The sequence below is a fragment of the Poecile atricapillus genome, chromosome 1 (assembly GCF_030490865.1).
Source record: "Poecile atricapillus isolate bPoeAtr1 chromosome 1, bPoeAtr1.hap1, whole genome shotgun sequence".
Taxonomy (NCBI): domain Eukaryota; kingdom Metazoa; phylum Chordata; class Aves; order Passeriformes; family Paridae; genus Poecile; species Poecile atricapillus.
In genome coordinates this window covers 171,278,401-171,302,935 of record NC_081249.1, presented here as the reverse complement: position 1 = coordinate 171,302,935, position 24,535 = coordinate 171,278,401, and the positions used below count along the sequence as shown (strand labels likewise).

At 46.5% G+C, this 24,535-nt stretch overlaps 1 protein-coding gene across 2 annotated transcripts; it reads right to left on the bottom strand.

Moving 5' to 3' along the window:
• Positions 1-2,063: 2,063 nt before the first annotated feature.
• On the bottom strand, positions 2,064-24,213 carry LBHD2 (LBH domain containing 2). 2 transcript variants are annotated; one of them, XM_058851216.1, is made up of 5 exons: positions 24,040-24,213; positions 14,596-14,697; positions 10,374-10,464; positions 6,440-6,641; positions 2,064-5,328 (listed from the first exon to the last, which is right to left on the bottom strand). In XM_058851216.1, the coding sequence occupies exons 3-5, from the start codon at positions 10,461-10,463 to the stop codon at positions 5,252-5,254; spliced, it is 369 nt and encodes a 122-aa protein (XP_058707199.1). In that variant the 5' UTR covers position 10,464; positions 14,596-14,697; positions 24,040-24,213; the 3' UTR covers positions 2,064-5,251. The 2 variants fall into 2 exon arrangements, with proteins under 2 accessions (XP_058707199.1, XP_058707206.1); XM_058851223.1 differs by lacking the exon at positions 24,040-24,213 and adding an exon at positions 23,082-23,132.
• Positions 24,214-24,535: the final 322 nt, after the last annotated feature.

The window sequence follows — 24,535 nt, the reverse complement described above, 5'->3', positions numbered from 1 at the left end:
GAAGCTGAGTGCTGGCTTGATTGCAAACATCCTTTTAATGGCTGGACTTATTGCAGTCGTGGGCATTATAAACAGATTTGCTTTGGTGTGTGGGCACAAATCCTCAGGCAGGATGAAATGATCCTTGGCCTTTCTCATGTAAGACCTGGGGTCTGAAAGCTGAGTGTGAGTCCCTGGTCCATGTCCCTGCCTACCAGGAGACCCCTGCTCCTCCACTCCTGCCCACCAGACTCAGGGAGGGTCTCTGGAAGGGAGGTCTTCCAAGGTTAGATGTGAAGTTTTTGGGCTCTTAATGGCAGAAACGTTGGAGTAAATGAAGGAAAATATTTCACCCGTGTTCTTAGAGGAAAACTGCAACTTTTTAATGTTTTGAATTTATTTTCACCTTTTTTTTTTTTTTTTTTTTTTTTTTTAAAGAGGGAAAACCAAAAAAATTTGTTAATATCCTAATTTTCCAGAACTGAGTAAATTTAAACTATGGAGAGTTAGTGTCCGTGAAATGAAAGCCATGTGTTTTAAAAGACAGAGCAAAGAAGGGTGTCTTGCTCTAATTTGTGGTGGAAGCAGTGCATATAACATAAGCTTTTATAACATGAAAGTGAGGGATGTGCTGTTTGTTGTGGGAGTCATGGCCCTCTGAGGCTGTCAGGCATCACCTTTCTCCCAAAAGGATAAACAAAAATACTGGAATTTAAAAAAGAAAGAAAAAAAATTTTAAAAAATGGTAAAAGCACAAATTAAGCTTGATTTAATTTAGATGTTACATTTTTCAGTTTAACATGATTTAAAAAGTCAGTTTTCAACTCTTACTGGTCATTTTAAAAAAAGTTAATTCCACTGAAAATCTTATTTACTTCTTTTGACAGGAGTGTCAAGCAGAACACATCTAAAAGAAAAATACTAAGCAAATGTCTGACTAAAAATAAATGGAAACGCCTCCAGTCAATGGGATAACCTGTGGATCCAGTGGATATAAGTTTAAAATACAAATGTTAGAAGCAAGACAACAGTGTTCCCAAACTCATCCTATTTAATTAATTACTGATAAACTCCCCCTGCCTTCAGACTCAAGGAAATAAACCAGCCAGGACTGTGCACAGATCTCTCAGCAACATGCAATTGGCACCAGCTGAAACTTTATCCCCTGGAGCCATCAGGTAGCACCTGTTGCATCCTTATGTGGCTGAACGCCACACAATGAAACTGCAGATGGAAGGGACAGCTCCTAGGGAGGGGAGCAGACAGCAGTGTCAGTCCCTCTGCCATCCCACCCTCACAGTAATGTATGCCTGGACATGAGATTTTCCATGCATGGAGCATGGAAACTCCAGTACTGAGTGACACTAAGCATCAGGTGTTGGATGGGATACAGCAAATTCCCCTTGCTATGCCACCACTGCTGGCACAGCCCTGCAGTGCCAGGGAACTGGCTTTGACCTCAGCCAGTGCCTCTGCCATGCTGATTTACCCATCTCAGAGAGCAGCAGCTGCTTTTGAGCCGGGTAAGTAAAATGCAGCTCCATCCTCCAGTTATATGGTCCTTTGCTTTTTGGCAACTTGACATTTTGGGAAAAAATTGGTTGTTCCCTGGCAGACTATCTCTGCCTCTCATCTTCTCTGCGACATGACCCTGCTCTCTTTGCACAGGGTGTAGGTTTCCAGTAATGTGAGTTCCTGCTGGGCTTCACAATTGCCTTTCCAGAAAACGTTAAAAATGTGCATTGCTTTGAAAGGTGAATGAAGATGAGCCAACAGGCTTGCTGGTAGAACGGCAAGGCAGGGCACCAGCGGGGTGAGCAGGGCAGAGAGGGAATCCCAAAACAGAAGCAGGGAGTGTTCAGCTGCCTGGTCAAGGAAGGGCTCCACGAAAAGAGATGACTATGGCAGCTATCACTGATGTAAATCTGAATTGATCTGGGGCTTGGAGGGCCTGGGTGAGGATTTGCATGCCATGGATAAGAGGCAGCCCTAGAGTGGGCTTCATTCCCTCTATTAGTGGTAGGACACACACCACCACCTATAACCCTTTCCATGTTTAAACAAAGACACTGTGGATACACTGCTTCTTCCAATCAGTTCAGTATAGGCATTTAATAGGCTAAATGGTGTAATACATCTACAGGACATACATTAGTTGAGTATTATGTACAGGTGGCATTTTACAAAATTAGAAAGAACTGAAATAGAGCAAAATTCAACAATGTCTTACTCCATAAAACCTTCTTTCTGCACTACGTGAAATATTCTACAAGCTAGACTAGAAAAATATGACTGAATGTTTTTTTTTTTTCTTTTTAGTTTCTACAAAGCTTTTAATCCAGAAAAAAATACAAAACAACTATTGAGTTTATTAGAGAGACAACACTTGCACACAGACAAAGTAAGTGGACATTCATAGACCTGCAAGTTGAATAAATAGGGTTTGTTTGTATAAAACAATTTTCTCTCTATCTTGCTTTCCTGTTTTAGGGCCTCTGGCCCATGGTCAGAAAAATAAAAATGGGAGGAGGAGTTTGGCTTTGCACGGTTCTTAAACTGAGGCCACAAAGCTTTAGGAGAAAGCTTTAGTTGGAAGCAACCATTTGCTTCAGGTAAAATACTTCAGGGTAGCAGCACAAAAGAGGGGAAAGGAAAGAGAGGAGTAATTAGGCTGGAAGAAGGAAATCTGGGATTTCTATACCAGCTGCAGTTTTAAGTACAAGGATGAAAAAAAGTAGTGGTGCTGGCGTGGCGATTTTTCAGGGTGTAGGTAGAATTTAGTTGTTTCTTTGGGAAACATATTTAGGGAAGTGCCATTGACCTCAGGTGGAAATAGGATAAGGGCCATCCAGAGCAGGAAGGGAGGGAGCGTCTGAAAGCAGATAGAGAGCACAGAAAATTGGGGGAAGTGTTTCAAACAACTGTTTTTCCTTTTATAAAGCAAAAAGCAAATTAAGTGATACATCTAACGTCATTCCTCACAGAGCTGGGCAGACACAGATTGGCAGGAAATCACACAGCTAAAAATATGTCGTCACTGCTGTTGTTTTCTCCCCAGAGCTTTGTAAAACTTCTTGACAGTCAATGCAAAAGCAGCATTTAAAGAGCACCTCCCATCAGCCTGGCTGCCTCACCAGCACAGCTCTCCTCCTGCCACAGTGGGTCTGAGCTGGGACCTCCCTCCCCTCACTGCTGCTGTGCCAACACGTAGCTCCAGCTTTGTTGGCTTCATTGGCTTTACCAGAAAACTGTCACCAGTGAAGGGGGTGACAGGAACAGCAGCCAGATTTAGGAAGTGCTCTTGAAACCTTCAGTTACTCTGGTGAAATTTGGTGCTCTGACCAGAATCCCACTCACCCAACAAAATAATTCTAACAGTGTAGGCAAGAAAGTCTACATCAAGAAGGCAAAACACTGTTATATAGATTGAGAGCAAAGTTTAACTTAAGTATCACATTATACTCTACTACATTATACTGCTTATAAAAAGGGTCCTAGATCCCAAACACCCCAAATAATGAGCTATAGTTTTGTACATAAATTAATGTTGCTTTGAAGTAAAATAGTCTCTTTCCTTTGTAATAAACATTCATTGCACAGAATTCTTTGTAAGTAAATATATTAAATTTGGTTGCTAAGAAGGTAAAAACTTATTAATACATCTGGCCAGTAAATTTTATCAACCATCACGCAATTAAAAGTTGTTGTTAGTGAATATTATTACTGGAAAAAAGAAAGCACTTGGAAGTCAACTTAAGAGTTAATGCTGGAAGAAATCCTATTATTTCGCTCCACCTACAGTGAGCAGCTTCTTCTGCAACATTAATTAGAAGTACAGACCCCATCCAGCCCTGCAGAGATGGAGAAAGCCAGCTTTGCAGCTTTCAGGACACTCATCACTGACAGTCAAACCCCTCTGAGTACGGGCAGTACCCACCCCCATCGTGTTTTGGGCTGAGACTGGTGCTTCTCCTGGGACAGTGAGAGGGAGTCTCTGCGAGGTCCCTGTGCAGGAAGGGATTCACTCCTGTCAAAATGACCCCCAAACTCCCAAGGAAAATCCACTGGAGGGCAAAAGTGTCCAGAGACAGCTCGCCCCACCACGAGCTGTGGGCTCCAGGAGGTGATGGTACAAGCGAAGCTGAGGGGGCCGTGCCGCAGGTCAGGAGGGCACCCCTTGGCACACGTGTTCCTGCCAGCAGTGCCAACTTGGGCGGGAGGGAGGCAGGTGTTTGTCCTTCCACCATGGCTCTCCTGCACCCCTCCTGCTGCAGGTGGCTCAGGGCAAACCTGGAGCCAGGCAAAACAGAGGACAGGTTTGGGATGTGCTATGGAGCTCCTGCCACCTACCCCCTACCAGCGCCCAGCTCCGGGCAAGGGAGGAGCAGCTGTGCCCCTGCACCTACATTATACACCAAACATACCAAAGAAGTAATGTCACAACAATCTCTATTAACAAGGTGGGACAAAGCCAGCCCTGGGGGAAGCAGGAGCCATCTCACCAGCTTTAAGGGTGAGAAGTGCATGCCACGCTACGGCCAGACCCGGCCTGAAGGGTGCACGGACAGCACGATCCACCCCACCAAGCCCAACACACAGCCTCACGCCACAAACAACAGCGACCAGCTCATCGCTTCGTTAAGGTACAGAGAGAAAGCGCTTCCAAAAGGCATCAGCCTTACTGAAAAGGCAGCTAAGGAAAGGCTGGCTTGTCCAAATATGCACAGGTTAGCCAAAGGGAGAGAACTGCTCTGGGCTGCCCCAGGGCAGCAGCCTGGAGGCAAATCTTGCCCTTGCGTCTCTATACAAAAGTTACAAAATCAACTGGTGACATTATATTACAACTATTGTCCATAATATCACAGTGCTAGTTTTAAATGGCTAAAAAAAGAAAGTTTTTAGATTTAAGACATTCCTCCTGTGGAAACGCAACGCCTTCGTCCTGCTGTTGATACCTGAAAGCAGCCTTTCTTCAAAAATATAAAACCAATAAAATGCACTAATTAAAATTAGGAGCATCTTTTCCTGACAGCCTTGTATTTCCTAACACATCCCATTGTTTCCCAAGGGGAAATTAAACAAATAATATGAATCCCAGCCTGAAAATCAAAATGTTAGAAGAACAGTTCTAAAGCCCAGATGCTTCTTACCAGGTACTAACTAAATAAAACCCTTGCAGATTTAAATACAAATTACTTCAACATGTCTTCAGAGTGTGTTAGCTTTCCAACAACATTCACAATGAAGTTTCACTTCTGAGGCCATGGAGCTCCTACTCATTCTCTTCAGTTCTGCTTTCCAGAATATCTGTACTTTCTTCCACTTCTTGAGCTGGGTGTGCTAAAGTATCTGCAAAGAAACAGCTCATCAGCATTTATTTCCCCATAGAGGTGCAGCTTTTGTTTGATTATCTGCTCTACCTGGCAGTTAATCTGTTAGAGTGATCAGAACTGATACAAGAAATCTTTTCTGCTTGCAAACCAGTAGTTAAACCTGGAGTATGGAATTCTGAGTGCATCACAGTCTGACTTTACAGGGAACCTGAGACCTCAGGTAAGGTATTAGTGAGATGAGGTGATCCCTATGGACAGCCACTGTCATGGGAAGGCTACCTGGTCTCAGAAATCTGCTGTCAGGCCTGAAGACATAATGAGTCTAAATCAAGGCAGAAAACCAAGAGAAACCACAATATATAACCTGGAAGTCAGGAAACAGATTTGACTCATATTTCCTCTTGAATGATCAAGCCCTGTGGTTGTCACCACCCAGAAATGCCAACTGGAATAGCAGGTAATTTTACACTTCAACACCTTTTGTCATCGCCCCTTTGAAGGGAAGGGAAGGTGTATCTTGCACCCTGTCCTGGCTGCTGTGTCTGGGCGTTTGGGTGGCAAATGCTGGTGCACTGAAATGGAAACCAGGTCACTCTATAAGAGAAAAGGACAGCATTGAGATAAAAAAAAAAGGAAACAAATAGAGCAGTTTCCCACTGGAGCACTTCCTGTGCAAGCTACACTCAGACAAGATCTTACCTTTACCTGTATTTACCTCACAGTGACACTGCTAGTCAGAGGTAATATATTTGTGAGTTCCTGCTGCACTGACACACCCCTGAGACACCAGGACGCTTTGAAAACATGCAGCTGTCAAAGACTTCACTTCTGGGCTAGGAGACAGGGACAGATACATGCTACTGACCACGATTACTGCTCCCCAGAGTGACCTGCTAATGTGCAGTGCACTGGCTGCCTGTTGGCCATATGTGTGGCTGATGCAGATGAAAACACCATTGCTCAAAAGCTACAAGATTTTCAGGCTACAGGGCTCCTCCAGTGCAGATGTTTTCTGGGCACCTTTGAGTAGCTACAGCTGTTTGTCTCATTGTTAACTTATGTGCACAGCACTGTCTGAAACAGCTATTTTCCCATGGGGAACAAGGATGAAAATTACTCATTCAGACCTTCCAGATCCATCTGCTGCTGCTGTTGCTGGGCACAGACTCTTTGGTCACCATGAAGACCCTTGTCCTCCGCTGACTTGAGGTCCTCAGGAGGCCAGCGCAGCTCCCCGCTCTCCACATCTCCGGACTCGGTGGGCTCCACCACGATCGAAGGCAGTCTTTTGGACAGCTTGGGGTACTTCTCACGTGAGTCTGGGAAGGCCTGGGGAGACATTTGGGAAATGTACATCAAAGCTTTGTGCAAAGATGTATACTCAGAGCAAGCCAATTATGTCCCTTCTACGTTCGACATGCTCTCACATGTCCATTAAAAAATCCTCTTCCAACTGGTGCAGATCAACAGCCCTGCACAGGGACAACTTCAAAACCAGCTGAACCCAGCTCCTTGCTGGCCAGGCATGGTGCAGAGGGGCTGTAGGTCTCAGCACACTCTCCCCTGCACACACTGTCCCTTCTTGAGCAAAGAACCCACTTTGCCTGCCGGTGTGTTGAGGAGATGATTGCCTTAACTTGTGTGATCCCACATGAGCAGTGAAAATGGAGACTTGGGAGACAAAATCTGTTATGCTGCCAAACACTCATGTTTCAGTTCTGGTGGGGTTCTGGGACACAGAAGTCATTGCTGTAAGGATAAGATAAATGGCTGCTGCAGCCCTTCTGGCTGCTGTCTTTCTGCTCTGATACAATATTCACATTTTCTTGCAGTGATAGCTTATTAAGAAGCCACCATCATGCAGAGCTATTTTCTGCAACGTGAAACACTGTTTTATGATGTGTTCATGCAAAACAGGTAGCCCCAGAGAACATCTTTACACAGAGGACAGTGCAAGCTATTTATTTTCGTTTGTCACATTGAAGCTGCAGATCAAACACTACACAGTGATTACAGCTTTTAGCCAAATTAGGGCTTTTTAGTGAAGGATATTGTAACACGTAAAAGTGCTTTCCTGTTTTCAACATAGCTGGATCACTTAAATCTCTAAGGGTACGTTGTTTTGAATAGTTTTTTTTTCTGGTGGGGTTTTTGGTTGGTTTTTTTTGTGGAGGAAAAATCATTCCAGCTCCTACAGGACATTACCCTAAGGAACTGTTGTTGCTTCAGTGAAACCTTTTCTCCTGGATCCTCCAACTTCCATATACCTGCACTAACAAGCTACAAATTTTATTTCATTGCATTTCATTTTTAACAATAAAATCAAGGTGTATGTGAGGGGATTGAACCAGGACTTGAGAGCAAAAATGATCCCAGTTTAACTTCAGAAGCTGCAACAGGTTTGCTGTGGGCTGGTGGGAACATCCTCACACATCTGCAACACGTTCACCACTGAATCAGGGTCTCTGTTTGATCAAGCCTTGCTGGTTACGTGAGCCAGTCTCAGCACAGCTCCTGCTGTGAGCTTGGGCAGAAATACAAGACATTGACAGGGGTCTGGGGGTGTCATAACCCACTGGAAGTGTTTGCTCCATGGCTTTTGCAACCTTCCTCTATCTCAGCAGCTGTACTCCCTCAGAGCTGAGGGTTTAGTTGTCCCACTTGACACCAGAGCTGACATGGGGAGACCATGGCAAGACCTTGGGAAAGGCTCTGCATCTAGGAAGCAGCAAGCACATTTTTAACATTGCTGTGCTGCCCATATCTGACTTCTGAAGATGGGGAAGGACAACAACCCTCATCCTCATACCCTTGCTCCCCATGGTAGTGTCGCAGGGATTCAATACTTCTTGCAAATCTACACAGAAGTAAGAAATGTTGCATATTAATGTTATGAGACACAATTTGGAAAAAAAAAAAATCTTTTGTGAGAAAGCACCTTCAGTACAATTAGACCAAGTGAATCACTGAAGACAAAACTTTCTGATGCCACCCTGAGCTGCACCCACAGTTTATAACTCATCCTGACCAAACAATGCTGCCTATCAGAAAAGAGCTGCCCAACTTCCCACTACACAGCCTTCTCCTGGGCTGTTCATAATCTGGAAAGACTTTTCCATGGCAGCTGTCTTGACTGGGAGGAATTTTTAAGAAGTGGCTAATACAATCCTGCTTCTTGGAAACCAAATGAGACAAGGTGTCCTTGGGCAGGAAAGGTCCACAGACACGCTGAGCGGCAGAAAATAGCTGTAAAACCGTGGGCAAATTGCTGTATTTTCTCCCATGGCTGCACAGGCAGATGACAGTGACCTCTTCCCTGTCTTTGTGCAGCCTGCTGGGGTGGCAGAGGGCTGCATGACAGCCACCCCATCCCCAAGCCTGCTGGCAACCCCTGGATGGGCGATGCGATACAACAAAAATTCTGCTTTTTCATCTGCTCTCTGAAGCCCAAGGAAATGACACAGAGAGATCTAAAAATGGGATGAGAGACGATTATTACAGCTGCAAGAAAATTTAGGAAGGCACCTGTGTGGCCTCAGCTGTGGCTATTTTTGTTTGTGTCATTCTCATATGGTCTTTTCTCACATCAACCACATAATTTTTTTTTCCACCAGAGCCCAGTATTTACCATGTCCCTCCAGGAATGAGTCAGGACTGGCAGGAAGCAGAGCTGCCTGTTGGGCCTTGCTGTGTTTTTCTGCAGAAGCTGGAGCGTGTGATGAGTGGGCAGGAGACTGCAGGGAGAGAAGGACCGGTCTCCTGGACAGAGTGCTTGGAAGTTGCTGGAAGGAACCTGGTTTTCCCACTGAGTCACTGAGTTTGTGCTATATCTCATTTCTGTTTGATTTTTTTTTTTTTTTTTTGCCTCAGGTGTCTATCACTAAAATGTGGAAGGCAGCACCTTCTCCCTGAGGGGAAAGATAAAGGAGCTGGGGGAAATGGGGAAAAACTCTGGGGTATATGATCAGAGACACCACAGAACAGCCCTAAGTAGTGTTTCACTTGAAAATTCACACTGAATGCTTCACTTCCCAGGTGAAGTCAGGGCTGGGACAGAGTTTGGGCTGCATATACTAATACACTAATACAACACTGAAAACCTGGAACTTGGTGAAGAGGAGGAAAGAGAATATTGAAAACATACTGAGTGAGCAGCATCCATCCTGTGCAGCCTCTGAGGCATGGGAAAGCCCACAGTACGCTCTTTACATGCACAAAGCCTTTCATTACACAAACAAGTGATCCAAAAGGAATTTGCAAAATTTCTGTTCCGACTTCCCTGGTTTCCAAATGCTAGATTTTCACCTGCACCAGGCTGCTCCTAGAGCAGCTCTATGAGTCTGCTTCCAGTGTCACACACTGTGATGAGAGGCAGCTCAGGTCCACCAGGACACATTATGTGGCTTGTCCCTGGCAGTGACACAGAGCCACAAGCACAACCACAGAGCACAAACTGCAATGTGGGGGCTGCCACGAGGGGGGCTTGGGACATCGTGATCCCTCCTGCTGCAATGAGCACCGTGGGTGGGTGTTTGAGGGGGTGTGTGGAGCTGCCTGGGGACAGAAAATGCTCTTGCACCTGCCAGCAAATGGCTCTGACCAGTGGTGCTGCTATGATGCCACAGCCATTTCTATGAATTAGCCAATCATTTCAAATGGTCTCTGTTCTAAAAAGGGAGCTCCCTCTGAGCCCAAGGAAACTCAGCTCATTTCAAGGGTGGCTGTATAAAAGCTTGGCACAGTACTGGCTGGATGCCTTCATCGCACAGTAGCTGCTCAGATCAGAACTCCTGGTGACAAACAGCCTCTGTACCTGTGTCCCTGCAGGATATGGGCATTGCTGTCACTGTGCCCTGCAGACCTGGCACCCCACAAAACACTTCAGCCAAACTCTTAACTTTTAATAATAGAACCTAAGTAGGATCAAACACATATTTCAGGACTGGTTCTTCTGGCAGCAGAGCTCTGCAATTCAACACCTACCCTAAGGACAGTTATTGGCTGCATTGAATCGCTTTTGACAAACAACTTTTGGACACTTTTTAGTTCTGCTGAAGTTACCTGGCTTGAAGGGCCTCCTTCCTCCTCAGGAGTCTGGCTGAGCGCGAATTCCTCCATCACCGGCTCTCGGGTGTTCATCACCTCTGTCATGCTGTGAATGGTAAAAGAGAATGGGACACTTCAGCTCTGAGCTTTGGCCCCACAGCTAATTTTACAAAAGGTATTGGCTTTTCATATTGGTTAAAATAATTTTGTTACACTGTCTTTCCTGAACAGTCCAAAAATATTTCCTTGGCCTCCAAGCCAACTGTTACTGCTGCATGCTGTGATGCTGAGCAGTGCATCGATCCCAGTTGCCCCTGGAACAGCAGAGAGGATCCCCACAGAGTCCCAGAGTCATCAGTTGGAAACTGGAGTCCTCCAATATTATCAGCAATCAGTTTATTACTGATATATGAGCTCAGAAATTGCATCTGTTGACCAAAAAAAGTTACTGGTGGAAATATCAGCCTTGAATTAATTTTTTATTCTGATTCTTCGTAATGTCTTCAATATTTGCTCTTCCAGATGTCTCTTCCATTTAGTCATGAGCCAGCACTTCTTTTTAAGCTGTTAATTCCAGACACACCAGCTGTATTGCTGTCTAAGGACCAGATTTTCAATAGTCTTTACTTGCCTGAGTGTTTGGAGAGGTGTTGAGTGGGACTTCCAAATGCATCAGGGACTGTTTGGCACCTAAATCTCATTTAACTCAGGGACTTAGAAGCCTAAGGTGCTTATGTGCCCATTAAGCACCACCCTGTGCCCTTTGGCACCCCAGGCACCACAGTGCTTGCCCTGGAGCTCACCTGGTTCTGCTGGGCATTGCAGCAGCCCAGAGCAGACAGAGCCAGCTGCAGCCTCACTGCAGAGCTCAGCCCAGCCCTCTGTGGCGTTGGGATTTTCCTCACATTTGCCATTTATAAATACAGCATTCCACTGAAAAATCTGAGGATGCCTGAAATCTCCAGAATGCATGCTAAGCGTGTAGGAGCAAACAGAGCCACTCTGAGCTGAAAGGGCCATGCTCATTTCAAATGTTAATACATCAGCCCTGGAGAGATTTGGCATGGGGCTTTCACTCTCTTTAGCTGGCATTCATCAGGTAGCGCAGTTAGTGGCTGCTGGAGCCTCCTGCAGCACACAGAATGCAGGCATCATCCATTAGGCTGCCCTGCCACCTGCCACAGCAAACACTCCTTTAGGCACGACTAAATGCTGCCATTAATTCTGGTCCTGCTGCACACACAAAAGCCTTCTTTGTAAAGCCTGCACCTACTGAGAAATACCAACTAAAACATCTTAAGGATAACTTGTTTCAAGCTTACATTACCAATTACCAGACAGAACTAAATTTTACAGTATCTGCAATTACTACAAAACCCTTCACAATGACTTTAATTAGCTGTAGCACAGAGCAGCATGATAGTGCAGAGACTTTCACTCCCTCTGCATCATGTTTAAGAAAAAGTATGGCAGAACCATGGGACACTTGAGCTCAGCTGTGGACCAGGACCCAAGCTCGTAAGCATTCATCAGCAAAGGGAAAAGCCCTGCAGGGTCATCCTGGGACCCAACCAACACTGAATTAATTCAGACACTTCCTGATACATGCACAGAACAGGAAAGCAGAACCAGGCTCTGAAACGCAGCAAAAGGCTGAACCAAACCCCCAGTCTGAGCACCCTGCAGCTTACACAGCCTGAATCCTCCCAGAGCCACAGCACAGTAGAAGAGGGATGGATTCTGCCTGCTAGGAAGAGTGCTTTGAGCTCCCAGCCCTTGCCTGGACGTATACCTCTTCCCAGGGACAGCACAAACCACCTAATCAGTAAAATACATAGGTTTTCTGGACATATGCTTTTATTCCTGCAGCACCCAGCAGGCCATACCACTAGGCACCTGTGGACAACAGCACTGAGCAGTGGTGACTGTGGGCCCTGCTCTGCCAGCTATCCCTGCTGTCCTGAGACAACACTTAAAGCAACAGAGACATGCACTTGGACCAAAAGGAAAGTAGCACTCCCTCTGATATCTCCTCCTTCTGATCATCCCATTCTTGCCTTTTCCCCACTCTGGCTCCAGTCTCTTCCTTGTTCCCAGAGAGAACCTTTTCATCCCTCGTGCTGCCCCTCTGGGAATGACCATGGTAGGCAATAGCAGGACCATGCTCTCCCAGCCCAACTCTTTGGGAAGAGCTGTTTTGCAGGGCTTTCATGCCCTGTGTTAGCCAGACCCAGCTGTGAGCCTGGAGGAGCACTGGGCCCACCACTCTGAGCACGTCCAAGATCAACATCCTTCTCTTGGCATCCTTTTTGGGGTTCGGCACCCTAAGCCCAGCCGTCCTGCATTGCAGGGAAAAGGAAGTGAGAAAGTATATGCCTAGATGGAAATAATCTTGGAGGCTTTGTGTGGGGTCAGTGTTTATGAAGTCAACCACAGATAAGCCAGGCCCCACTGCTGTGTGTCCTGGGGCTTGATCCCTGCTGGCCAGCAGCAGACTCCTGCAGTCACTCATAGCTGGCTGGTTTATTTTAGCAGCATTCAATACATTGCAAATGTTTAAATATTTCTCTGTCCTTGTTCCATGGGAAATTAGAGATGTAGATCCACACATGGACTGTCAAATGTGTCATATGAGCTCAAAGATGCTAAGACCTCACAAAATTCTATTATTGAGCAATAATGGGCTCCGTGCTTCCCTAAGACCACATTATACCCTGCAGATTATTTGTAAATGACAAAGACAAATGATTCGGGCTAGAAAAATGGTGACAGTCCTGCCAGTGTTACAGCAGATGCCTCAGTGAATCAGCTCTCAAGCTGTTGAAGCCCAGGCCATTTCAGAAAATCTGTGCAGCTTAAGGCTTTGATTGAATAGGATGGCAGAAGTGATTGTACTTGATGTGTTTCAGAATAGAACGTGGGACTGTGCAATTGGCAAAATAATTAGGCTTTAACTGGAATAGATTAATTATTCCCAGTCTCCACTTCGAAACAGTGAAGGAAAGCAGAAGAATCTATATGGGCTGTGAAAGCAGTGATGTTTCTAACAAGCTTAACTAGGTTTTTAACATGAAAAATAACTAGATGTAAAATAATTAAAAATGCCACTGCAAATCATCTCATTGAAACTTCAGAATCACCTGTAGGACATCCCTGAGTTGTTTATAAAGCCATATAATCTGAACAAGGGGCTTGATGGTGCTGCTTAGGGCTTTTTAAACTGTGATAAGATTTATGCACAGGACAATTTTTTACTTTTCAGCCAGTGTTGATGGAAAATATTAAGCCACTTTTAGTGCTGCTTTTACGTGAGATGTACTGACAGACATACAACTGAAAAGTGGGTGATACAAATAATTATAAGAACTCTTTCACTCAGCCTTCATGTTATGTACGGTAGGTGCTGGTATCACCAATGACATACAGTAGCCATAGTGATGCAAAACAAGGCAATAAATAGCATTTACAAACAAAAGATAAATTCTGTTCTTGTGGATGAATCATCTACTCTGAACCTTAACATTTTCGTGTCAGTGGATTAAAAGATACATTACTTCCCCTAGATTTAATTGAGCACAAATATACCAATTTGGGGTGTGGGGAAGCAAAATCTTGCATTTCTGTGAGAAAACTACATTGAGAGATTATCTTAAAGGCAGTGATAAAGTGCTACAGTCCCAGGACCACACCATGCTGATCTTTTTCCAGAGGCATGGAGCAAAAGCACAGATCACGTACTGCTGCTTGTGATGGCACGAACAAGGTCAGTAACACACAGAGCAATACACAGCCTAACAAGTGCTAAACCACCTCCCATGGGAAAGGCCTCAGAAACAATGCACACATCTTTATTTTAGGTTTTGAACAGAGGGCAAAACTGACCTGTGAAATTCATGGGGGGAAAAGCAGTATCTGAATGCAGACCAGCTTCAGAACTCAAAAATGTGCAGCGCTTATGCAAAATAGGCAGGTCATGTGATGTAAAGGAAGTATTTCCTTAAGGCCAGGGGCACAAACATGTTTTATGGGACAAGCTGAGCCATGCTTAGGAAGAGCTGTTACCTGAAGCAAACATCAGTCTGGGGGATTCTCAGACATGCAGTGAACTGAGGCCTGATCCTGCTCTCACCTCCCCAGCCAGGACAGGCAGCAAAGGGGACACCAGCCAGAGCATGAGGAGGATATCCGTGGAGGGTAAGCAGCAAGTACAGGGCAATGGCAGAAGAGAACACGTTACCTTCAATCACATCAACAGTGTCACTTGCAAAAACTGTCCTTGCTGCAGGCGTCTGCGCTGCTGATGGAGTGTCGTGCAAACTCAGTCAAATCCTAGAAGTGCCTGGAAGAGACAATGCAGCAGAGTCAGAGCTTGTGACCAAAGGGACAATGCTGGCAGGCACTGGTGTGAAAGAGTTCTGCCGAAAGCTTGCTGCAGAAACTCCCACTGTGAAGGCCTGTATCATTTTCTGTGTGAGATGGGATTTCATCTCGCTAAGGATGAAGCTCCTAGAGCACCTTGTGAATTACTGAGGCAATTAATGTACCAAAGCCACCTAAAGCTACCTGAAACACCTCACAATCCGACTTCTTGTGATGCTAAACCTTATTCCTTAATGTGAGTTACACAAAAACTGCTGAAACTGGGACATTCTGAAATCCTCCCATACAGAAATTGTATTGATAGTTGGAAAATAAAAAAATGTATTCCCTTATTTGGCAGGATCAGTTTGTTTAGCGAGACACAGTTCTACTGATCAAGATGCAAAGGAGACAATATATTCTCAAAGAAGGATCCATTAACATTGCATTACTGCATGGTTCTTTTGGAAGTCACAGGGGAAGTGATTTTTTGAAAGATCTACTCCAATTTGAAGGTAATACATTGACTGGTATCAAGACAGGGAGCCTGCTGAGCCGAGGTGAGGATCCCACCATTTCAAAGTGTGAATCACTGATTTCTGATGACTTCTCTGTCAGAAAGCCTTAGCTGATGAGCCTCAGGAGTTACAGTGCGTAAATATAGGCAGTATCTAGGCCAGAGATGATTTTCTGAGAAATTTGTTTAGCTCTATGGCTTTCCAAATATATATTCATGCCAGCCACAGCTATTTCCTTGGATGGGAAAAAGGTGTTTTCAGTGAAGTGAATGGCACTAGTATATATATATATATATATGTATATATTTTATATCCTCCAGCGGTTTGGATGCCAGCCCAAATGATTAAACAAATCTACCTGCTCTGGAAACCTTCCTACCAAGATTTATAACACTGGATTAACTGCACACTGATTTTATTCAAAAACAGTGACAGAGGAAAAATCGTGTATTGCATTCTGGAGTTTCCTCTTGTGCCACAGGCCACGCTTATTGAAAATTAGGGAAGCAAGAAATCACTTCTCCATCCCCAGGATTCAATTCAGAAAGTTTAATTATTGTCTTTAATTCTCCTTCCTAACCAATGACCAAGCCACCTTCAGGGAGGCTAATGTTTTGTCCCTTAAATATTCATGACTACACTCAGTGCTTGTCTCTCATAAAAACAAGGGAGAATCTGATACCATGCTATCCAATGCACTGAGAAGAAGATTTTTATCCCACTACCCATTACAAAGCTGCTGTTATTAAGCCTATGAAAATTCAGCTCAAACTTGTCTACATTCAATGTCTCCTTCAGAAAAGACTAGATGTAATAAGAACAATTATTACAGAGAGTAATTATTACACTGTTAATGAGAGACAAAAGGGCGTAAGAGATAAGGAACCAGGTACCACATGGTCACTGATTGGAATCTAAGCCAGGCCACTTCCTATTTAGAGTTATCTTCAGATGACTGGTTAGTGGTATACAAAGACCCATGCAGTATGGAATTAATTAAACCCACACCCATCACTTTCCAGTCTCAGCAAAGGACTTCTGGATTTAACTGACCCAAGCCCAATCTTCTTTCTGCTGTTTTGGGCAGCCCTGTCCTATTGTGCATGCAGTGTTGGACAGGGGATGTCAGCCCCTGCTGCTCAGCTACTTGAAACCTGTAATAAAAAAAAATTCACTTCAGGACTTCAGCATGGGAAATGTCCCTTCTCCCAGTACCACAGCCATATTTAAAAACAGAAAAACTTCTTCCCAGTCAAGACTGTTGTAGAACAGTAATGTTTCAGGTGTACAGAACTACCCAAATGCATTTGCTCTCTGAAGTGAAAGTACTCACTTTACCTCCCTAATAGATATGATTACCTTCTGTGGCTGACAACAGAGGAAACATAAACTAAACCCCATCCTTCTGTGATACTACCTAACCTTTTAAAAGCAAGGCACAGCTACTGAGACCATGCAAAGAGCTTTTACTAGACTGGAAACTGGAAATTACCCAAGTAAAGCCTTTCTCTGGTTATCTCTTCTTATCCCTTACTTTTAGCCACCTTTGCTGATTTCCAGCCTGGAGCCCGTTTGCTCAATGCACCCTCCTCCAACCCATCCATCTTCTGCTGCCAGAATAATTTGCCCTCCTTTGCCTCAGCTTGATAACCAGATTCTTCTCTGCCTGCAGGAGCACCAGCACAGCTGTACTGTCATTAACAGGAACCAAGTTAAGTCTCAAGTCTCAGAGACCCGTGGTACTGCCTTGGCCACCCCTCGTCTGGGCTCGCACAGCCTGGCTATACCTCCCAGCAAAGAGCAATTAATTTAGGGATTACTCCAATGAGCTGGTTATGTCTTGCCTCTTTAGGAGCCATAGCATCAAGCAAGGAAGATTTCCCAAGCTTTCTCATCAAGCTGAGATTTCCCGAGTTTTCAATAGTGAGACCAAGGAATGCTTCAGTGGTGGCCCCTTTGCCCAGACCAAGGACTCACCCAAGGGGATGAACTTCCCTCTGTGCTGGTGGCATGGGTCACAAGCCCAGGCACTGAAAGGTGCTCTCTGGGCTTCTCTCCAAAGCATCTGGAAAGCATCTGGAACAAACTGCATTTTTGAAGCTTCTACAACTGGAGGACACAGCCTGTCCCAGTGTGGTGGTCTCATCACCCATGGGAGGATGCCAGAGCAGAAGCAGGATATTGGGCAGCAGCTCTGATTAGCTGGAGGGTATGGGAAGCCCAGCCTGGCTGTATCTCCTGAGTATGCTCTCCATGGGAGCAGAGAACTCCACCAGGCACAGCAGCAGAGGACTCTCCTTGGGATAAACCCACTGTGAATTGAAAAGTAGATGTTTTTAAAGCAAACATGCTTTATTGGGCTAAACAGAAACAAGAATTGGCCACAGGCTGCAATCCTAGCAGTCCACAGATAGTCCACTCAATAAAGGAGCATGTTTCAGAGGCTCTGAGACCCAGGCTTTCCCCACACAGGCAGCAGCACCTCCAGAATTGGGGCACATCTATTTAGAGATTCCTCCTACTCTGAAAACATCACCCCTTCTCCCTGAGCTGCCCCAGTGCTGGAGACAACTGGGTGGCGAAGTGAGACCCGACCTCAGGATGCCAGGGCTGCTGCTAGATTAGCAGGGACTGCAGGACACCCTCTTCCCTTCCCAGGCTTCTCAAAGTAATCATTTCCCACTGAGCACTCATGGAAATGCTATGATAACAGCCTAACAATACCACATTGAAGGTGCACCTTCTAACAAAGTATAGATAGGAGGCAGAAACTGGCCTTGAACCACTGCTACACTTACAAATCTATCATTCTTCTGGCACGGCAGAAACAGGAGCCTTCCCCTCCGTATTTCAATGGGTCAATCCCAAGTGTTTTTCCAGACCTGTACTTAAATTGTGCTGTACAGACACCGCCCACGTGGCTCTGCAGGCTCAGCCTCGTGCACAGGAGCGCCGCAAGGTCGGAGCTCCAGGCGCAATCGCAGCACACGCGCAGCTCCCACCGCTTCAGACTCCACCGCAAACAAAGTTCAGCCTTGGGCATCCAGCCCCACCTCCTGCCTCACCCCACCACAGCCCCTGGATAAATGCAAACTTTTCTCCATTCAAGGGCTCGAGCCTTTGTGTGTGTGCTACAAAGAGAAACCCCTGCTATTGATTACAAGGAGAATTGGGACAGGCCGTGCATAAGAATGGTGTTAGGTGGGAGAAGCAATGGTCTGTTGCTTGCATTTTGCAGTGGAAAATTTCGATGGGTCACAGGAAACCTTGCTCAGCAAGTCCCAATAAACAAACAGGTCAAAGAAGATTTTTCCACCCAGAAGAAGAAAGGGTGCCTTATTCAGGCCATTCTGCTGCAGCAGAGCAGGCTGTCAGCTCAGCCACGGTGGAGGAGTGGGCAATCTATGACAGAGCTACAGCTGTCAGGTGGATGAAGCCATGAAGGGGCTGCTCACGCAGGTCCATGTCCCTGCAAGGAATGTCAGTTGGCGTTTTCCAAGGCCAGACACTTCTGTGGATCCAGTTCCTCTATATCTCAGTCTTCTGTTAGTCCTAGGAAGATGGAGCTATGGCTGAGAACCACACAGGTGGTCTGGGCCATCCACAGGCAGAATCATGCCCGGTACTGTATTAAGGGTGGGACAACAACCTCAACATCTTGGCACAACCCAAAACAAGCACTTACATCAGTGCCACCCCACAGCCTTGCTTCCCTGACTGCAACCCAGCTCAGCTTTTGGACACTGCCTGTAGGAACTTGGACAGGGTCTTTGTTTCCCCTGGTTGCATGTTTGTAATGAATGCACTTTATGAAGTGTTGTGGATTCCATGGGACTAGCAAAATGTAAATCACCGCATGGACCACAGAAGATAAATGTACGAACTCCTATTTAAACCTCCCACTTCTTTTTGGATGCAAATCTCTTTCCTAAGCAACTGAGAAAAGTGCGATATGTGTCAGAGTCTGGAGATTAGAGATCTGTTCTGTTCCCTCGTTTCAGAAGCTCTTGTCTTCGGCCACCCACGCAGTACTTGAGTTCTGCTCTCCGCAGGCCAAAGCTGCCTTCCTCTCCTCGGCAGCGTGTGCTCCACAGAAGATGTCGATCTCTCTCAGGAAGCAGCGAGATGAAACGACTCTCAAAGTGGAGGAGCTGAGGCATTTCAGCATGAGACACAGCACGTAGTTTGGGAGAGCGAAAAGGGGTAGGAGGCTGCTATTTCCAGACTGTGCTGCTTTTCATCACTAACTTCATGGCGAGCTGCAGTTCCTACTGCTCCTGCTCCAAAGAAACTGCTGGGGTAAATATCACCCTTGGGAGTTCCTCAGACACTCATCTGTGGACTCCCAACACTACAAAACACAGGCTTGCAAGGGGCCCTTGCTGGCAGACAACTCTAACTCAGCCTCCTCGACTCCTGGTGTTGCACAATCAGCCATTGCAGAGCCACTTTCCTTTGACATCCCCGCATCCTGGAGCGCCACGGCTAAGTACAAACCTCGACTTCCAGTTTGCTGTAGTTGCCCAAGTTCTTACTGGCCCTCTTGGCAAAAAGGAGCTAAAAACTAGATTCATAAATGGTCAAAGATGAAGTAAAAAAGACCTAAAATGTGCCTGTGTTTAACTATCACAATTTTTAAAGCAATCTCATGATTTGGGGATGATTCAACTCAAAGTTTTTTCAAATTGTTTTTGCTATGCTGCTTGCTATGGGTGCTTCCTTGGTGGACTCCTCCTTTTGCTTTTTCGTTTCTCCTGGCTGCTTTAAAGCAGCTCATTTATTTCAGCTCTTTGATCTCAGCACTAAACTACCTGAGCTTCCTCATGGAAGATGCCACAAGGGATAGGTACGGCAGGAGAGGCGGGGGGGCAGCCAGACAGGATGCTTGGGAGATAGGGAAGGGGAGCAGACAGCCAGGAAGCATGTGTAGAGCAGCGGAGGGAGGAAGAAGAGCAGATGGGAAGAATGACTAAGCCAGCTCCTCTGAATGCTGGTAGACCTCGATATCATGGAAATCTCCACAGAGCCCTCATGGAACCGTGTGCCAAGAGAAAGTTTGGATTTATTTTTTTAACATCAGATTCGGCAGCTAATTGATGTGAGAGGAACTCATTAGGAAAACACCTCATCAAAATTAGAGATAAGCCTCAACAAGCTGTTAAATGTTTTAGAGGTATCTCTTCTGGTACTTGCTGTGCAAATACTCTCATCTGAGAACTCGCTTTTGGGATCAGAAATGCCTGTATTGAGCAGAATGATTCTGCATAGGCTTTAATTTCCCATAACCTTATGAAGCCAGCACCTTACAAATAACCATACTGTTCCTTAAGCTCAGAGCAACCCTTACTAAAGGCTTTTAGAAAGAAATGGTTGTGTTTCTGGGATCTGCTCTGGAAAATGATGAGCCTCTAATCCCTAATATTTCACGCCACAGTTGTCCCTCACCTTGCAGCACCCATGGGAATCAGTGACAGATTAAAATTGGCTTCCTGTGCTTCTTTCTACCATTCCCTAGGTATTTTTGGATAGTTCTGAATTCAAGCAGGGGAGTGGGGGGAAAAACATCTTAGAGCATCAACATAGAGTACATGATTCTCAGATGGAAATGTCATGGGAAATGGGTTGCAAAATGTTTGATGTCTTTCTGGCACTGTGAAAGAATACTCTGGATAGATTATCACTGGGCTCATTTCTAGGCAACACAGTAGGGTAAGAGGTTAGGTGCAGTCAGATAGAACAGTATTTACTTACAAGACAGATTAGTTATTTCCTTGTAACTTTGGGAAAATTAGAATACAGTGCTGTCGGTGTTATAACCTGATACAATATTGAGCATTTAGCAGAGAATTTGGTAAGGCAAACAAAGCAAAAGTGGTTAAGATTTTTAAAAAACAAGCAAACAAGAACCCACCAGAGACTCCTAAGAGAACAAAGATAATGAAGTGGCTATTAATATTCCTTCTTGGCAATTAACAGCACAACCACAGGTGTCACAATATCATAACCTAACACCAGAAATGCAGCTGGTTTTGTCCACGAATTAAAACTCTGTCACCTCAATTGAATTTCCAAGCATGGGAAGCTGCCCTAGCCCAAGATGGAGGATATGAGAACACTGCGTCCTACTACAGAAAGAATGGGGAAGATGGAGGTTGAGGACAACACACAGCCAAAAATAAAGAAAACACTAAAAAAAAAAAAAATTCAGTGTGGCTTTTTTTAATGAGTCATTAACACTGAAAGCAGATATGCATTAACGAGGCTGTGAATCTTCCTGCCAACCAATTAACATTCACCTTCTGAATCTAGAGGTCTACTAGGTATTTGCACAGAGGCAGTTTATGTTGTGTGCATGTCAGAGACTGAACTCAGCTGAAAATTCAAATTACAACTTACACAAGCTGCAGTGGTCTCAAGAGAGGAGCTGGACTTGGACTATTTTCTCCTACTCCTATGGGCACATGGGTACCAGGGGGTAAAACACTGTGCGATCAGTCAATGCACACTGATGAGAAAAGGGGATTATCCTGCTGGACCAGAGCTTCTTCCAGCCCTGGCATCTGCTCTGCAGGAGACTGCTCTCTCCAAACCATGAAGGAAAGGTGGTCCCAGACCCTGAGGACTTACAGTCAAAGAGGGACAAAGGCTGAGATGAAAATTTAAGGACCTGTTGATACCAATCAGTCTACTTCATTCTATCTGGATGTTATTGACTGGCAGCTTTCCTGGGGTTTGCAATAACAATCTTCCTCTGAAGACAGAAAATTCAGGAAATTTATTATTTTACAGAATTTTCCAGAGAATGCCCATGTTTAGGAAGCAAAAGGGAAAGACTGTTGCTGAGGCAGATACTGGTCTCCTTGAAGTCCTAGCAGAGCTCTTCCTGCCTTGAATGGCATAGGATCAAGGCTTCTCTGACCAACTTCTCCAAAACAGAAATGGTTAAATGGGATCAAACACAGGGGCACAATTTCAGAAATGAGAAAGAGCAATTTTAGCCTGTGACACTCTGGGGTTGGTACCTGATCTATGCAAAAGCCTGTTGCTTAATACAAAGAGATTATTGTGAGAAGGGAGGGAAAGTAGTAACTATATTTGTACATTATTTCTTCTGCTAAAGCAATGTACTGAAGTTGTTGAAGGAAATTCCACCTGATTGACAAATTGTTAGGCTAGAACAGGAAAGCGACAAAACCAGGTCAAGTTATTCCCTGTTTGCTTGTTTTCTCTTTGTAATCATAATGTTGACTCTGAAAACATGTTTTTTAAATGGCGTATTAATTATTGAAATCCTGAGCTGTGAGCTGGATTCTTTTTCTGGGCAAAAAATTTGTTGCTCATTAAAACTAAGAGAAGGAAAACACTGGCTTGAGCCTGGTTGTGCGTAGGCAGAATTTCCCCGCTTCACCTTCCTTTACAGGCTACTCATAAGGAGGCATTGTGCTGTGAGACAGGCAGGCTACAGGGCAGGTGTGAACCCTGGATCCTTCAGTAAGATGTGAACCTAGCCAGGAGGGCTTCATTGCTGTACTGACTGCACAACTGCAGTAAAGATCTCAGTCAGGAAAAGACTAATGGAAACAAATTTCTCTCTGTGTATTGCTTATTGTGGCTGGAGGGGTTAATGCTACATCCAGGCTAACCCAACTCCCCTCCACAACTGTAGTCATATTCAGAGATGCACAAACACGGCTCTGTACCAGATGAAAAGAAAATTTTTGTGGTATGTACATTTGGCAGATGGAAAACTCACACCCCTTGCTCTGAGTGAAACATAGTCCTCATTTACAGAGCAAAGTAGGTTCTTTCATTCTCTAAAAGTGATCGTATGTGTGGTATTCGCTACCTGATGGGAAACGCAGGATTTCAGTTCTCAGTTCAGCTCGGCTGCAAGCAAAAGCATTATTGTCTTAAACTTGTGCTTTGTTAGTCGCTTCCTCGCCTCAAAAGTTGTCTTGGAAAAAAAAAAAAGGCATAAACGAATAGCTGAGGCGATCGAAGCCCACAAACCAACAACTCCCTCAGCGCTGTGCTCATTCATCAGGATTCCTTCACACAGCCCTTTCGGCTGCCGAACGAGTTGAGAGGTGTTTTTCTAAACGAGAACCCTTTTTCTCAGTGAATTCTCCGTAACACCCTTTACTCGAATAAACAGGCGTGTGGCGAAACAAGCCACGGCAGAGGCGCGCGTTCCGCCTCTCCCTCTTCCCCGTTATCCCGCAGCCGCCCGTGGGACTGGAGCGCTTTTCCCGCTCCGCGCTCCTCCCCGCTGCCGACCCGTCCCGCACGGCCCCGCAGCGCTCCGATCCGCGGCACCGTGCTCGGGGCTCCCGTGCCCCGCACAGACCCGGCCGGACCGCCACTGACCCGACCGGACCGGCAGCGCTCTGACCCGACCCGCACTGACCCGACCCGACCCGCACGGCACCGCACTGACCCGACCCGCACGGCACCGCACTGACCCGACCCGCACTGACCCGACCCGACCTGCACGGCACTGACCCCCATCGACCCGTCCCGCACTGCCCCGCAGCGCTCTGACCCGACCGGCACCGCACTGACCCGCACGGCACCGCACTGACCCGACCGGCACCGCACTGACCCGACCCGCCTTCCTGTGCCCAGCTCGGGTCGCCGGATCCGCCACGGGGGCGCTGCCCGCCCAGGTCCCGGGGAGCTGCTCCGGCCGCTGCGGGGCTGCGAGCGGGGCACTCACAGGTGGCAGCTCTCCCCCTCTCCGCACCCCGCCCCGCCAGCCGCACCCCCGAGCCCTGCGGAGACCCCCCGCTCCCGGCCCGGCTCACCGGCGCGGCAGGCGAGGCGAAGCGAGGCGAGGCGGCAGCCGCCCGCCGCCCATGCACGGCGGCAGAGGGGAGCCGGCAGCTCCGTCAGCGCGTCCGCATCCTCCCGGGCCGGGCGCTGGCACCGCCGCCGCGGCACCTCCCCGCCCGCAGACCGGCCCCGCCGCCGCCAGCGCGGGGAAACCACTCCCCCGGCAGCGCCGGCGGGGCGGCGCACACACGGCCCGGCCCGGCCCGGCCCGGCTCCCCGCGGGGAGGGGACGCTTTCCGCGGACACGTGTGGGACCGCACGGCCTCGGCCAGCCCCGACCCCCGCACGGTGCCGGTGTCACACAGCGCACACGGTGCACAGAGGTGCCGGAGGGGTCACTCTCCCGGAGCAGTTCCCTCTCTCCCCTTGCTTTCCTCATGGGTGTCCCGAGCCCGCCCTGCAGTCAGTCCTTGTTGAGAAAAGGGATGCGGGAAGCACAAACTTTTTGGGGTTCTTTTTGGAGGGGTT

Bases quoted from the DNA above. Each gene is read 5' to 3' on its own strand.
- LBHD2 (XM_058851216.1), bottom strand. From the start codon at position 10,463: ATGACAGAGGTGATGAACACCCGAGAGCCGGTGATGGAGGAATTCGCG. The intron at 6,642-10,373 runs GTAACTTCAGCA...ATGTCTCCCCAG, and splicing joins AAGGAGGCCCTTCAAGCCAG to GCCTTCCCAGACTCACGTGA. The intron at 5,329-6,439 runs GTCTGAATGAGT...GTTTCTTTGCAG, and splicing joins GCAGCAGATGGATCTGGAAG to ATACTTTAGCACACCCAGCT.